This window comes from Panthera uncia, chromosome A2 (assembly GCF_023721935.1).
Source record: "Panthera uncia isolate 11264 chromosome A2, Puncia_PCG_1.0, whole genome shotgun sequence".
Lineage (NCBI taxonomy): Eukaryota > Metazoa > Chordata > Mammalia > Carnivora > Felidae > Panthera > Panthera uncia.
Window position 1 is genome coordinate 16,721,422 of NC_064816.1, and position 16,234 is coordinate 16,737,655.

General features: G+C 52.4%; 1 protein-coding gene and 1 long non-coding RNA gene across 5 annotated transcripts in view; one reads left to right on the forward strand and one right to left on the reverse strand.

Annotated features, from left to right (window-relative positions):
• Positions 1 to 240: 240 nt before the first annotated feature.
• Positions 241 to 16,234, reverse strand: part of PFKFB4 (6-phosphofructo-2-kinase/fructose-2,6-biphosphatase 4) — a 42,044-nt gene continuing 26,050 nt past the window's right edge. For 3 of the 4 annotated variants that reach the window (XM_049642624.1, XM_049642622.1, XM_049642625.1), the window contains exons 10-14: positions 14,959 to 15,063; positions 13,337 to 13,466; positions 13,167 to 13,229; positions 12,100 to 12,164; positions 9,793 to 10,013 (exon numbers count right to left, since the gene is read on the reverse strand). In XM_049642624.1, coding sequence (XP_049498581.1) covers positions 9,954 to 10,013; positions 12,100 to 12,164; positions 13,167 to 13,229; positions 13,337 to 13,466; positions 14,959 to 15,063 — 423 coding nt within the window. In that variant the 3' untranslated portion in view covers positions 9,793 to 9,953. Of the gene's footprint in view, positions 1,458 to 9,792; positions 10,014 to 12,099; positions 12,165 to 13,166; positions 13,230 to 13,336; positions 13,467 to 14,958; positions 15,064 to 16,234 lie in introns of those variants that run through there. The other variant, XM_049642623.1, reaches the window with a different exon arrangement.
• Positions 9,739 to 14,117, forward strand: LOC125930684 (uncharacterized). Its single transcript, XR_007460212.1, has 4 exons — positions 9,739 to 9,804; positions 11,917 to 12,114; positions 13,422 to 13,510; positions 13,788 to 14,117. It is a non-coding gene; the product is annotated as an uncharacterized LOC125930684 (long non-coding RNA).

The window sequence follows — 16,234 nt, forward strand, 5'->3', positions numbered from 1 at the left end:
CACACCAGGTACCGGTAACCCTTCCCCACTTTGCCCCTGTAGGCCTGTGGACTGAAAGGTCTCCTGATGTTAGCCCCTGGTGCTGCCCCGACCTAAGTGGCCACTTGAACCTGTCTATAGCTCTGTAAATGGCCCCTGTATTGAGCGCTGACCTCAAATGCCCAGCCCCCAGTGTGTGGCCAACGTGTAGTGGCAATTCTGCATGGGGAGCACCCAGTGATGCCCAGAAAGCCCAGTCCCTGACAGGGGGTGGGCGCAACCTGTCAGCCCAGGCCTGAGACTCTGGGCCAGGAGAGGTGAGTGCTGTGAAAAAAAAAAAAAAAAAAAAAAAAAGAGGGGGGGGGGGGGGGGGTGGTGCGGGCTCGCCTGGGTGTCTCAGTCGGTTAAGCGTCGGACTTTGGCTTAGGTCTTGATCTCACGGTTCGGTTCGTGAGTTCGAGCCCCGAGTCAGGCTCTGCTGACAGCTCAGAGCTTGGAGTCTGCTTCCGATTCTGTCTCCCTCTCTCTTTTGCCCCTCCTCTGCTCTCTCTCTCTCTCACACACAAAAATAAACATTAAAAAATTAGAACAAAACAAAACAAAAATCACGGGCCCCAAATGACGTCCCTCAGACCAAGTTCCCAAACCAGGCCTTGATACCCGATCAAATTGCAGTTTCAACCTCTCCCAGAAATGTAGTCTTAACCGGTCAGTCAGGAATTTTTCAATCAGCGCCACTGAGTCGGCCTCTTGCTCCTCTCCCACCCCTCAAAGAAAGATGGGGTCGTCTGCATGATAAGACACCTTGCTTCGCCCCCCAGAAAGAGGCCAGGTCTGGAACAATCCTTTTCTTTTGCTAATAACCTTCCTGCTCCCACCCTCCTTCTATAGAAACCTTCCGTCTTGTCCCACTCCTCAGAGCTCCCCTCCACGGGTAAGATGAGATGCTGCCCACTTCAGGAATCACTTAAGAAAGCCAATTAGATCTTTAAAATTTACTCAGTCGAATTTTTGTTAATTAGCAATGCTGAAGTAGAGGCCCCTGCCATTCCTCTTCACCCAGCACCTGGGCCCCTTTCTTCCACTTGAGAAGGCAGAAATGCCAGAGACTCACGGGCTCGCTGTCCTTCGCCCCAGGGCAAGGGCCTTTGTCCAGGCCCAGCCAATCAGAACCCTCCCAGGAGTTCGCTGGGGGGCTGGCTGCCACGTCTGGACAACAGAGAGCCTCCTTCGAGGCTCAGGGCTCGAAGTGTCTGGGCTATATGAGGATCCTGCAGTGTCTGGGCTATGGTGAGGATCCTGCGGTGGCGGTGGTGGTGGCTTGCTCAGCAGGCCAGAGCAGGACGGAGGTTTGGGCTGGAAACGAGCTGTCCGGCTGGCTCTGAGTCTTGTCCTCCGGCCCCCTCGGTGGCTCTGGAAGCTACACAAGTTCCTTTTCACAAATTCTGTTTCTGATCAGGTCGGGCAGAGACCGTTTCCTGCAAGTGATAGAGATGTTGTCACCAGGAATGGCAGAAGGTGCTGCGGGGAAATAGAGGTGGGTCCGGACTGGACATTTGTCTGGTAGGAGCTGAAGGCGGTGGAAATCCAGCTAGGATGAAGGGAAAGGCTCTAGCGAACCTGGCAGCCTGAAGCCACCGCTGGGGGTGTGGTATAATAAAAAATACGTGTTCTTAGTCCCTGCTTCCTGGCACCGGAGCTCCTAAAAACACTTGGATTTGCTGTCTTTCGTATGCTAATAAGACTCCCGGCCGGGGAAAGCCAAACCCTTTAGAAAGGTTCTGGATGGGGGCAGGTCACCATAAAGACCAAGCCATGAATAGAGGGTAGGAACTTTCAGCCCAAACCGGGGAGGTGGGGGGTGGAGATTCACTTCTATCAACCAGAGGCCAATGGTTTTTTTTTTATAATCAACACCAGCAATATCAAATTTTCTTTCCTTTCAAGTATAAAGTTTTAGGGGCGCCTGGGTGGCTTGGTTGGTTAAGCGTCTCTTCATTTGGCTCTTGACTCTTGGTTTCAGCTCAGGTCATGATCTCGCGGTTTGTGAGTTCAAGCCCTGTGTCGGACTCTGTGCTGACAGTGCAGAGCCAGCTCTCGGGATTTCTCTCTCTCTCTCTCTCTCTGCCCCTCCCCGGCTTGCTCTCTAAATAAATAAACAAACAAACATAAATTTTTTTTAAATAAAGTTTTAAAGTCAAAACATTATTTTAAAAATTCTAATCCAAGTATTTTATGATCTATGTAACTTGGTTTCTAGGGTTTTTGAAGGCAAGGTCTCCCAGTACCCCACTTCTACACTTGTCCTTAAACTTGCAAAGGCCGGTGATTTAATTAATGGTGCTTCTGTAATGAAACCTCCGTAAAACCCCCTACATAGTGGAGTTCTGGGAGTTCCCAGATTAGTGAACGCACTGATGTGCTAGGAAGGCAATAGCCCTGGTTATCCTGGAAACTCCACGCCACCCTCTCCCTCTCCCCAGTACCTCATTCCATACATCCCTTCCATTTGGTGGTTCCTGAATTGCATCCTTTTTAAATGCAAATAAAGTGTTTCCCTGAGTTCTAGGAGTCATTCCAGCGAGTTATTGAATTTGAGGAGGGGGCTTAGACCTGATTTATAGCCAGTTGATCAGAAGTTATGGGTGGCCCTCTTGGGACTTGGGACCAGCACCTGAAGTAGGGTCAGTCTTGTGGGACTGAGCCCTTAACCTGTGGGATCTGCACTAATTCAAGAGTTGGTGTCCAAATTGGATTGAATTGTTGGACACCTAGTTGGTGTGGGAGAATCAGAGAATTAGTTATTGGTGTGAAAAACCCCACAAAATTTAGTGTCCCAAGTGGCATCAGAAAACAAGACACCACAGGTAGCCCCTCAGGTGAGGAATCCATTGATACTCGGGCTTTGGAAGGCCAAGGGCTTCACCTTAAAACATGAAGGGCCTGAGAAATGCACTGACTGCTGCCAGGTGGTTGCTTTTAACAGCATCCAAGCAGCTTAAAGAGAACAACAGGGTCAGATTCCCAGCTGCTGTGTGTCCAAGCACAAATGGAAAACTTTCTCCGGGCGCCTGGGGGGTGCTCAGTCGGTTAAGCGTTCAAGTCATGATCTCATGGTTCATGAGTTCGAGCCCTGTGTCAGGTTCTCTGCTGTCAACACAGAGCCCGCTTCAAATCCTCTGTCTCCCTCTCTCTCTGCCCCACCCCTGCTCAGGCTCACGCGCACTCTCTCTCTCTCTCTCAAAAATAAATAAACATTTACATTAAAATTTTTTTTTTAAACTTTCTCTGCTTTGCAAAGGAGTCTCCTATCTCTTGCCGCCATGGGGCTGAGACAGCGCATTATCAAACCCATAGGCAGATTCTATGGCTTCCAGATGAAATGCTGAGGGAATTCACAGCCTCCCTAAATCTTTAATGTGAAAGTCAGGCACTGCTCAGGACAGAGCACCGAGAGTGTGCAGCGACACTGGGAAATACTTCGCAGGCCCACATCCACTGGCCTTACCTTCCTTGACCCACGAGCATCACCTGACACAGCAGGGCACTCCCAGCTCCCCCACGCTCCCCACTGCTCCTTCTCACACCGTCTGCTGGCTCTTCATGTCACGCTCGTAATGTGGGGTCCCTAGGGCTTGGTCCTCAGGTGCCATTTCTTCTCTATTTATATTCCCCTTGAGAGCTCATCCAGTGTCACGGCTCTAAGCACCGTCTACACACTGATGATGTCATTTCTTATCTCCAGCCCAGGCCTCAACTCCACACTTCAAGATCCAACTCCTGTCACACCTCCACTTAGATATCCAGCTGGCATTTAATCTGAATGCGCCTTCAGCTGAACTGCCCCATGCAGACTTTCGTATGTCCACAGTGGTGACCCCACCCCTGGGCACCACGTCTTTCTCGTAGGCCTTCATCCACATCAGCAGCCAATCTTGGCTCTACCTTCACAATTTAGGCAGAATCTGACTACTTCTCAGCAGCCCCAATGCCAGCATCAAGGTCTCTCACCCGGATTGTCACAGTGGCTCCAGACAGGTCTCTTGACCTCCACTCTGCCCCACTGAAGTCTATTCTAGAGGCGGCAGCAGCCAGAGGGACCCTTTAAAAATGTTCATTGATGGGGCGCCTGGGTGGCCTCAGTCGGTTAAGCATCCGACTTCGGCTCAGGTCATGATCTCGCAGTCTGTGAGTTCGAGCCCCGCGTCGGGCTCTGTGCTGACAGCTCAGAGCCTGGAGCCTGCTTCGGATTCTGTCTCCCTCTCTCTCTGCCCCTCCTTGCTCATGCTCTGTCTCTCTCTCTCTCTCTCTCTCTCTCTCAAAAATAAATAAACATTAAAAAAAAAAAAGTTCATCGAATCAAGTCACTTGGCTCAAAGGCCTTCATGGGCCTCCTATTTCCAAGGCCCCATATCACCTGTACCCCATGACCTCTGACCTGGCCTTCCTCTTCTTCACTCTGGCTTCTGCAGCCATCCACTCCACGGCTTCATCCAGGCCTTTTGGCCACCTTCTCAGTGAGGCCTACTTACACGCCCTCCCACACCCTCCCCTCTGTCCCGGCGCCCTGGGAGGAATTACATCCTTATGTATTTCTGTACTGTGTCTCCCACGGCAGTTCTGTGACAGCAGGAGTTTGCCTGTCGGGCTTACTGCTCTGTCTCCACAGCTTAGCCCACAGTAGGCACTTCACCTGTTAACAAATTACACAGGATGAAGATCTATGAATGAACTCAGAGGAAACATTATCGTTTGCAAGGGGAAGCCAACTCTTCTCCTTCCCGTCTTCCCAAACTCCTCAATAACCCCAGTGCCTTAAACTAAAGATGCATTCCAGTGGGGTGCCAGGTGGGCTCAGTCGGTGGAGCATGTGACTCTTGATCTCAGGGCCGTGTGTTCGAACTCCAAATTGGGTACAGAGACTACTGAATGATAAAATACTAAGGAAAAAATAATAAAACATTAAAAAAAAAAAGATGGATTCCAGCATGTCTGGAGATCTTATTACAAAGTAAAATGCAGAGGGGAAGGCTTATGTATCAAAGGAACTGTAAGACTTTTGTTAACTTACCTTCGTGACAATGTGGAGAATATGTGCGAGGAAAGATTGAGGTCCTAGACCCAGGAGATAAGAACCTAAGTTTAGATTGGGCTGAATTTATTGATACAGGTGCACTGGACAGAAATTTTGGATTCAGTGTGCTGGCTTAAGCCACTAAGGCTTGTTCTGTGTGTCTATCTGGTTGGCTGGAAGACAGCAGAGTCTCCCTAAATGCAACAGAGATGTCCAAAGCCCCCTGGTATAATGTAGAAGAAAGAATCCAAAACCTTAGGAAGATTCATTCATTCACTGAAATCCAATGTTGGGCTGAGTTCATCAGACAACTCACTCAGAGATACTCCCTTTACCATCATTTAGAAGTTCACTGCCAAGGACATCATCTTTGAAAAGTGATCCTATTTCTATATAAGGTCACATTGTGAAGTACAAGGCTTAGGTCTTCAGTGTATGAATTGTTTTGTGGGGGGACACAATTCAACCTTTACTTAACAAGCACCGTAGTCACTGTCCTCCATGGGTCAGGGATTCTGACTGGAGACACCGTAATTGAGATGACTCCTTGATTTCAATGCAGATACCAGGACCCTGGGCACTGAGAGGCAAGTAGCAGCCTTGAGCTGCCGGAGGAGAGAGAGGTACAGAGACCATGACATGCAGGAGACTTAGTGGTCATCTGAATGGCCTGGCCTGAAAGGATCTTTGCCAGGATCACCAGGCCCCTAGGACCAAAACCGACAGGGAGGCCCATAGAGTCCTCCTTGATGTGTGTAATAGAAGGACCAGAGGTCAGACCAACAGAGACCTGCCTGCAACAGAGAGGATTTTTTTTCTCCAACGTTCTAGGTAAAATCAGTTCATAAACTCAGGGGTCCCTGAAGGAAGTAGGGTGGGTGCCCTTTAAGGAAGGAGGGCCCTGTGCAAATGTTACTGGTTCATGCTGGCACTTTCTTCACAGTCCTTCCCAAAGGGACTTGTGGCCATTAACTAGGGTGTGGCCGACATTAGTTCTAATCTACCCCAAAGCCATGTTTCTTTTCTTTTCTTTTCTCTTTCTTTTTTTCCTTTTCTTTTACTTTTGAGAGTGAGAGAGAGGAGGGGAGGGGCAGAGAAAGGGAGATAGAGAATCCCAAGCAGGTTCTGCGCTGTCGGCGAAGAGCCCGACTTGGGGCTTGATCTCACAAACTGTGAGATCATGACCTGAGCTGAAATCAAGAGTCGATGTTTAACCCACTGAGCCACGTAGGTGCCCCCATTTTCTTTTTTTTAAAGTAATCTCTATGCTGCATGTGGAGCTTGAACTCATGACCCCAAGGTCAAGAGCAATATGCTCCCCATCTTTCACTTTTAATAGTTTTGTTCAGTGGTGCCGGATGGCTCAGTCAGTTAAGCATCTAACTCTTGATTTCAGTTTAGGTCATGATCTCACAATTTGTGAGATCAGGACCTACATGAGCTTTGCACTGACAGCACAGAGCCTGCTTGGGATTCTCTTTCTCTCCCTCTCTCTCTCTGCCCCTCCTCCACTCACGCTCTCTCTCTCCCTCTCAAAATAAATAAATAAATAAATAAATGAATAAATTACTTAAAGAAAAAAGGTTCTGCTCAAACAACAATGTGCCCAGCCCCACACATGATTGGTTTAAGCCATACATGCCAACACTCCCCTTTGCTGATGATAATTGTATTTTAATTTATTAATATATAGTATATTATTATATTATAAATATAATTCAAATATTGCTGAAACCTATATCTTTGCAACATTTCTTTCTATCCAAATACGCTTGATCTTAACATCCAATCATGGTCATTGTTTTCTAGCAATCCAAACTGCTACAAAATTTTTCAACATGACAATATATAATTGCTCTTTCTAGGTTGTGGTAGAACATTGGACCCGAAGAAAAATTCTCATAGTGTTAAATCTCATTCCTTCTGCTGTTGCTTTGTTGCTAAAAATCTTTAACACCTTCTTCCAAAAGTGCTGAGGCCTCTCAGGTCAGGTGTCCACCCAGGAACTCAGTGCCCAGAGACAGGGTGAGGACCATCAAGCTGTCTCCTAATTTCACCTGCAAGGAGGACCGTTGCAGCTGGAATCCCTCTGAACTCGGGGATGATGCCCAGGGGGTTTTGTCATCCATCATGACACAGCTGGGTAAGGCACAGCCATAGCCACTGGCAACACCAAACCACTCAGAAACAGCCCAGCCACAGCCACCTCCAACCTGACACACGGAGAGAGGTGCAGATGGGCACCCAGCCATGTCCAGCCCCATCATGTCCACTGAAGAGCAGCCCTGCCCTCCCAACAGCCCAGCCCCAGGGCGAGAGGTATGGAAAGTCCAGTGATTTTCTGGGGCACAAGAAAGGGAAAACCCTGCCCCTCATCTCATCTTCCCCAATCCAGAGGTAGGTGACAAAGAAAACACAACAGAACTAGCCAACACGCCCCCACCCACAGCCTCGTGCAGACCTTCCGTCCATCCTCCATCCAGCCCCTGGTTCCCCTCTCCAGGGATGCCGACATTTGAGATCAATAATTTCCCCTCATTGGTGCTCTGCTCCAAATGCCCCCTCACACATCTGCTTCCTGCTCAGGAATGAGCACCCAGAACCCTAGGTTGGCCCAGAGAAAACTCGGCCCTGTCCCTGCCCATGTGCACCAGGCCCAGGGCACACTCCAGGGCAAGACAGCTTCCTCTCCAGAGAGGGGTAGGCATGGAGGTGGGAGCTGGACCAAGGACCCCAACACAGACCTACGAGAGACTACAACATGGGAGTGTGCAGAGCCAGCCGGAAATACCTCACAAATGGAGAGATGGTCACAAGATACAACCTTAGATTCTTATATATTTTATTTTTTTTTAAAGTAAGCTCTAGGCCCAACATGGGGCTCGAACTCACGGCCCCGAGATACAGCTGCACACTCTACCAACTGAGCCAGCCAGGTGCCCAATTTTTTTAGAAAAAGTATTTATTGCAAAGAATGCTAGACACAGTGTAATGTGTGGCTGAGATCCAACAACCTCCATTCTGAAAAGAACGGGAAAGTGTCTTCAACACAAGCACATCCACCATCATGGATAGAACCAGTGGTCAACCCAGTGGGTTGCTGACCATGCAGAGACCACTCCAGGGCACAGGCAGAGAAGAAAGGCCCCAACCCACACCATGCCCCCAGGCTTCCTTCTGCCTTATCCCAGGCCTTGTCAGCTCCTGACTGCCCTCTGGGCACAGAGAAAAGGCCTCGCTGGTCATGCCTCAGCCAGTTCGAGGTCCTGGCGAAGTGGGGACATCCAGACGTAGGTGCCACCAACAAAAGAGTACCACTATGGCCAAAAAGTGAGTGTGTCCAAGTGACCGAGTCACCCAAGACTCTGGGGACACAGAAACAAAGGCTGTGGTCCTCATGTCCCAAAGGCAGTGGCATGGTCCCCTGGTCCTGAGTCTAGGGCTTGGGGCTCTGGCAGGAGGTAAGTCCAGAAGATCCTGCCCCAGCCCTCCACCGTGTCTGTCCACAGCCACTGCAGCACCCAAGGCTGACAGACCGCCAGCTGGGGCAGGGACATGAACTTCCCTCAGGGACAGGTGGCACCTGCAGGCTGCAAAGCCCCGGAAGGCTGGGAAAGGTGGGTTGTTCTGCCAAGGAAGGTTCCGGGTACAAGGTGGGCTCGGGATCCTGGGTCCTGTGGACGGTGGGGCGTCCGACTACAGGTCCAGACACCTCCTCACCCAGGCTTGCGACTTGCTGGACAGGTCTCCTGCTCAGCTACAAAATGGAGCCCAAACCCACTGCCCAGCCTGCCTCTCTGGGCTCAAAAGAACTCAGGGGTGTGACAGATGGTAGCCTTCTGAGATCGTTTTCTGCCAGGCTCCCATACACGTGAATCAAAAGCTACGATATGGCTGAGAAAATCCTCCCCTGGACGGGTACCTCAGGAGCCCGCCCTTTCCCCGGCTCAGTCCCACGGGCAGAGGTCAATGAATGCCAGGACAGGCTTATTTTTCTCTGAATCGTTCACAGCAAATGCACGTCTCGGCCACCGGGGTACACTCCTGTGTGGACACAGGCGGCAACAGGCAAGAGGTAGCCTAGCAGGCAGGGCCAGGAGGGGAGGGGGACGGCAGCCCCTCCCTCAAGCACCTGGGTGTACACTGGGAAGAACTCACACAACCACCCTGTCTTTACGTGCTTTCCCTGTGCAGCAGGTGGGCAGGGGTGGCCTTGGCCATCAGCTCTCGCCAATGTTCCAGTGTGTGCGCAGTTGAGAAGCGGTGACCACAAAGGCTGTGTTCCCTGCGTGTTCTGTACATCATGTCGTGGTGAAGTGAGCACACTGCTCATACGAGTGGCCTAGCCAGTGGAGGTACCTGCCTTGGTGGCTCTACGGGTCCTGGCAGGGCAGGATGGGAAGGGCTCTTTCTCACCCAAGGCAGTGGAGCTCAGGCTGCCATGAAGACCTTGCCTCAGGCTCAGGAAGTGGCCACAGAGGAGACGGCGGAGCCCCTGCAGGGGTCCCCGGTCCACCTCAGACAGCTCGGCCTGGTGGGATCGTCACAGCAAGTGCTTTCTGTTCACATGTTTAGGGTTTCACACTTCACAAAGCCAACCGACCGGTGAGAGGACACCTCACAGCTGCAACAGAAGGACCGGGTTGCTAGGAAACCTCTCACCAGCCCAGGGCAGACGCAGTCTGGCCAAATGATTCTTAGCAGCAGGTCAGGCACCACGTATAACCCTGTCGCCATTAACAAGGAAGCAGGTGGGCTGTGCGGGGGCTCTGGGTGCCACCAACCAGGTGTGGCATTGAGGATGATCCAGCATAGAAACTGTCACATGGAGCAGGGGCCTGTAATGATCTCATCTGCAGAGATCAGTACCTGCCTGGGGGTCGCAGTGGATGAGACATGGTCACTGGTGAGCAGGGACCGTGACGAGGGCTTCCTCTGGAGGCCTCGAGATATCTACATTCTGCAAAACAAACAACACAGAAGATTCACGCTGTGGTGAGAATAGACAGACATCCACTGTCCTGCTGCCTACTTTCCTCATCACTGTGCACCTCTGGGTTCACATACTCACCCCCCAGGAGCCCTGGCTGCAGGACTCCGTTTCCCAAATTTCCCTAAGAGCAAGAGCCCAAGAGCCTCTCAACATATGGTGGGCGGACGAACACAAGTGTTCAAAGGCAGGGGTGGAAGATGCCCCCAGTTCCTGCTTGCTCCTTGCACACAGGCCGGGCATCACCCAAAGTAAGGCTATCTCCACCTCCTGCCCCAGGCCTGAGTCAACCAGGAGGAAACAGCTGGCTTGCATCCTCGCCAGTGGGGGGCAGGGAAGGGAACCGGCTCCTGGGGGCGACCTCCTCCTGGCTCGAAGTGTCGGTGGACAGGTGTCAGATGTAGCCCCAGCAGCTTGTGGAAATCTCGTAGTCTGTGGCGTGCTTTGTCCTCTCAGACCTGGGGTGGGGCACTCTGGACCTCCTGAAGCCCTCGGCTACAGATGGGCCCTGTCAAACCACAAAGTCCACTTCCTTCCACAGCTTGCTGGGCTGTGGCCTAAGGGATTGAGAGCCTGACACCTTCCTCAGCTCCCTGAGATGGTCCTATGGGACCCCCAAATCCTGGTGGCCCATCTTCTTGATTGGGGGCCCTCGCAACCATCACCTGCTGAAGCAGGTCACGTTGGGCCACAGCCCCATGTGATGTGATGTGCCCGGATCTGCAGGGAGGAAGACACTGCCCCCACGGGCACACCTGTGCGTGCCCTGAACCAGCCACTGGAATTGGAGGGGCAGGTGCAATTCTCATGGTGGGTGGGGCAGGCTTCCCGAGGGCCCCCTTTCCCATCATATTCCCAAGAATGGGCTAGGACCCGGGGATCCCGCCACCTGAAAGGAAACCAGCCAGGAACCTATGGCCAGCAGAAGTTTGCCTCTCAGAAGCCACCATGCAGAGGTGGGCAAGGTGGCTGCCACCTACCCCATGGTCATGCCGGCTCCTGTCCCGTTGATGCAGGCATCAGCCCCCAATGACTGCTGGCTCCAGGGGCTTCTCTTACCATCACCCTGTCAGTCAGTACTGGGGCCCAGTGCCTTCTGGGCTTTCTTCTGCACAAAGGGTGCCTGTTAGGACATGCCTTCTCCTGTGACCTGTGGGTGCCAGGCTAGGCCTGGGGCAGACTCTCAGGACAAATAGAGAAGTGGCCTACATGGTAGATGGTCCCGGTGATGGGCAGCAGTCTTAAGAACATGCACATATCTCTGCCAGTGGGGTTCAAGGTCGAGGGGTGGCAGGTGAGCAGCCCAAGGCTTGCACCTTTGATAGGGACCCAGAGCCCCCCATGCTCCACTGTAGGTGGCAGCAGGCACAACAGAGGCCCCAGGGGCCTTCTTGCTGCAGTAGACCTTGTGAATGAGGTCCAGAAGGGCGACTCCGGCCCTTGGCCTCAGTGAAAGAGAGACCTCACGTGGACATAGAAAGTGGTTCTGGGCAAAACTTTGAGGAGCTTCTATCTTAAACAAGGCACTGGGGGAACACAGGATAGTGAACTGCTCTTCTGCATGACAGTCTCTGTCTAGTGCCAACACCCTCTCAGTACCTGCACGGCCCTTTCTACAACAAAGCACAATACCACTTTAATTGTTAAAGGTGTGCTCAAGTTGGAAAAGATGCTTGTGAGGCCTGAGCTTGTAGGGGACCATGGAAGGATCCCCACATGCCCCCTAGTAGGGCCTCTTGCTTCTTTCCCAGCTGGGATCCCCCACCCCCTGGCTCAGACCGCTATGGTAGGGCTGCTGGGAAGAAGCCACCACACCCAGATGCAGGCACTGCCTAGCCTGGGGACCCAGCTCCAGGGATTTCTCCACCCCCAGGCCAGCATCCTCGGGAAGGCCTAGCCCAGAGCCATGACCTCGCCCTGGTGATAAGACAGCAGCTTTGGCAGAGAACTCCAGCTCACTCTGGCAGGCACCCCAGTTGGCTCTGGGCCTTGAAGATGCTGTGCCTGGATACCCCCAGGAATATGCTCGCCCCCACAGCAGTGACCCCGTTGCTACCTGAGGCCTGTCCCGGTGCGTATTCACAGCCATCACGTTCAGGAATATCGACTCCACTTTACAACCTGCCAAAGGGAAGATGGAAATCCATTTCCCCTCCTGGAAGGCCGCTGGAGCCACAGAGGGTAGAAACGTCTCTCAGGTCGAGGCCTGGGGTATGATAGACTAGACAGCCATCCTCTGCCTCGTCCTGGTCCTCTCACCCTTAGGCAGCTCTGCAGAGCATGTGAGGAAGGATGAGGTACCCAGTCAGGCCCACATTTATCACGTGCCACAGCGCAGCCTTGGTGAGGAGCCCAAACACCCAGGCAGGGCTACACCGAGGACCCAAGCTGCCCACTGGCGGGGCGGAGGGCAGTCTAAGGAGTGGCGGGCCTGAGCTCGGCATGGAGTCATTCTGTGAGTCTTCAGAGCCGCCAAACCACTTACAGCCCAAGCACACTACGAACACAAGCCCGACAGGCCAGGTGTTCAATGCAATGGGGGACGAGGGGATGAGAACACACGGGAATGACATCAGCTGCCACTAGGCTTTACGGTCATTCTCCGGAGGACACGACCACCTGAGGGGTGCCTCATGGCCTGTGTTGAAAGTGAGGAGCTGAGACCCAGGAGCTCAGGCCCTGCACCCAGAATATTTTAAGGCCCAGGTCCTGGAGGCTTTGGGGCTTTACGGGGGTTTCAGAAAAACCACCCTCATGTGGGTGGGTGATGGTTGAGGATCACTGGAAAGGCACCAGTGGCCACAGAAGTTAAAAACAAACAAACAAAAAACAGAAAACAAAAAAACAACAACTAAAAATTATAAATTGGGAGGGGTGCCTCCCTGACTGGCTCAGTTGGTAGAGCATGTGACTCTTAATCTCGGGGTTGTGAGTTCAAGCCCCACACTGGGTAGAGAGCTTCCTTAAAAAAAAAAAAAAAAAAGGTAAGTTGGGAAAGGTAGTGGAGTGGGCAGAGGAAGAATGAGTCCCTAAAGGAATTTCAAGGGATCTGCAGCAAAATCGTGGAACCCTGTGGAAAGCCAGCATCTGGCAACCAGGTCAGTGTGCAAGAAGCTTCCTTACCGTAAGCCACAGGGGTCAGCTTCAGGACGGTGTGCAGTGGACACTTGAGGTAGGGCAGCTGTTCTGTGGACACAGATGGGGAGGGCTGGCATGCCAGGGACGCCCACACGACAGTCCCACTGTCTCTCTCACATACACACATCCCACCTCCCTGGGGGCCCGGCCCGCACCTGCGGCCTTATCCAGGAAGTAGGCCAGGAGGCAGCGCATCACAGCCTGGTGGCAGATGACCAGCACATTCTCTTGCCTCTCCAGCTCCATGATGACAGGCTCGAGCCGCTGGACCAGGTCTTCATAAGACTGCAAGTGCAAGTGGGAAGGGTCCCTCAGGCCCTGCTCCAGGGGTAAGTGATGGAGACATCCTGGGTACCAGCTACCTCCTCGGTCCTAGGATGCTCACCATTCTGGGAGGTTGCAGACTGGTATCCTCCAGCCTGGCCCCTGGGGACCCTCTAGGACAGTGAGATGTCCAGTTTGAGAGGGGAGCTGGGAGGGGAGAAAGATGGGCAGCCTGGGAAAGGGATTGCGTCCTCCACCCCAGGCCAGGTCCCCGGAGGACTAGAGGGCAGGGCTGGGCCTCAGGCTGCCATCCTAAGGGGCCACCTCTGTGCTCACCTACAGGGTCCTTGGCTGAACCCTCCACTGCTGGAACTCACATGCTGGCAACTGAGGACTGGTAGGAGGCACTGTGCCCTTCCAGCCCACAGTAGATGGAGTGCCCAGAAAGAGCTGTGGGGGCAGGGGCAATAAAGGCTGCCAAAACTTCCTGGAGCAAGACCTGTCCGCATGCCTAAGGGCCCAGGAACAATGATCCTGGCAGTCTCCCTGCCCTGTGCCTCCCCTGGGTGCTGGGAGGTAGCTGACAAGGGACACCTTAGACCAATCCCTCAGCCATGAGGTTTAGAGATTTCCACCAGGAGACCGAGTCCTCTTTGCACACAACCAGCAAAACAAATGTCTCAAGCTGGGAGCTGAATGTGCCTCCACGCTCTGACTGAGAGCAATGCCTTGTAGTTCTGGAGGAATCCTAGATCAGTCCTTTTGGTAACTGCTGTTTTCCTGTATTCTCAAGTCTGAACAGCCAGCTGCTTTACTCCTTTTTATTGTTATCTGGGTTAGTTTTAAATCTGAGCCCTGCCTCATAGTACAACAGGAAAAAAGTAATGCTACCCAGAGCTGTGCTTTTCCCGAAGACAGTACAGCAAAGGGGCCCAGAGTCTGGACTCTGGGGTGGGGATGGGGACTTCCGCATGTGTACGTGTATGTGTGCATACACTTGTGTGTCCGTAATGGTATCTTTATTTGGCTACCGCCCTAGGCCACCTCCTGGAAGTAGGAGATACTGGAGTCAAAGGCCACCTATTTCTGACCTGGGGCCTGGGCTGAAGCAGGAGCCAGCCTGAGGGAAGGAGACAAGAGCACATGGCTTGTAGTGGTCACGACTCAACTGGGGAAGGTCTCCCTATGTCTGCATTTGGGGGCCTGTGTCTGGAGTCACAGGGAGGACACAATCCCTGTGATACCCCGGGGAAGGGAAAAAGGCAAAGGTAGGGAACACTGGGAAGCAGGGATCCAGAGTCTCAGAGGTGGGAGTCCGTGCAGCACTGTCCAAGGCGGGCAGGGACTGCGTGGCCTGGACCCCATGGCTGGGAGGTGATGGAGATGACACGCACACCCAGCCTGGCCAAGCTCTGAGGTCAGACCCCACCTACCGCCCACACAGCCTCCACAGAGCACCCCCCAGTGGTCCTGGGGCAGACGGCGGGTGGCTAAGCCCCCAAATCCCACCTACCTCCCCCTTGGGGTACCGGTACCGGTACTTGTCCTGGTCCCGCAGGGCAAACTCCAGTGGATAATGATCCTGAATTTCCTCGTAAGTCATTTCCTCACAGACGCCCTAGGGAGACACCGCGGTCATCACACCTCCCATGCCAGGCCCGGGGATCAGCCCTGTGTCGGGGGGAGGGCAGGCAGAGGGGATCAGGTTTACAGGGTATTTCCTGGGTCATGGGGGCCCTCCCAGCCCGGAACTTAGAATGCATCTGGGAAGACTAGGTCCATGGGACCACTGAGCAAAGGGGGCAGCTTCTGGTTTGTAAAGAGCTACCAGAACAGTCTTTTCCATCCATCCAGTTTATGCCATAAAAATAAATACAGAGGGATGCTTAGGTGGCTCAGTCAGCTGAGCGTCAGACTTCGGCTCAGGTCATGATCTCATGGCTAGTGAGTTCGAGCCCCACGTCAGGCTCTGTGCTGACAGCTGAGAGCCTGGAGCCTGCTTCAGATTCTGTGTCTCTGTCTCTCTCTGTCCCTCCCCAACTCATGTTCTGTCTCTGTCTCTCTCAAAATAAATAAACATTAAAATAAATTAAAATAAAAAAATAAACATTAAAATCAAATAAATAAATAAATAAATAAATAACACAGAATGTTAACTATGTGTCTTTTCTTGTGTCTTTTGTTTTCTGTGCTATAGAAATACTCTAAGTATGGATTGTTGTACAAGCTATAAAGCAAGATTTCACTTGTGTCCCTTCAGGATACACACACACTCACACGTAGCATAGATTACCTTATACAAATGCTATTTTTCTTTTAATGTTTATTTTTGAGAGAGAGAGACAGAGTGTGAGTAGGGGAGGGGCAGAGAGTGAAGGAAACAGAATCCGAAGCAGGCTCCAGGCTCCGAGCTGTCAGCACAGAGCCTGACGTGGGGCTAACCGTGAGATCATGACCTGAGCTGAAGTCAGACGCTTAACTGACTGAGCCACCCAGGCACCCCTACAAATGCTATTTTTTAAAAATCCATCAAAGAAGAACACTGGTTGAGAACACCAAAGTGATTTAAGGGTACTGAGAGAGGAAGTAATAAAATGCCCTAATAAAAAGCTACTGAGGGGCGCCTGAGTGGCTTAGTCAGTTGAGTGTCCAACTTCAGCTCAGGTCATGATCTCATAGTTCATGGGTTCGAGACTCGAGTTGGGCTCTGTGCTGACCACTTGGGGCCTGGAGCCTGCTTCAGATTCTGTGTCTCCTTCTCTCTCTGCCCCTCCCCTCACTTGTGCTCT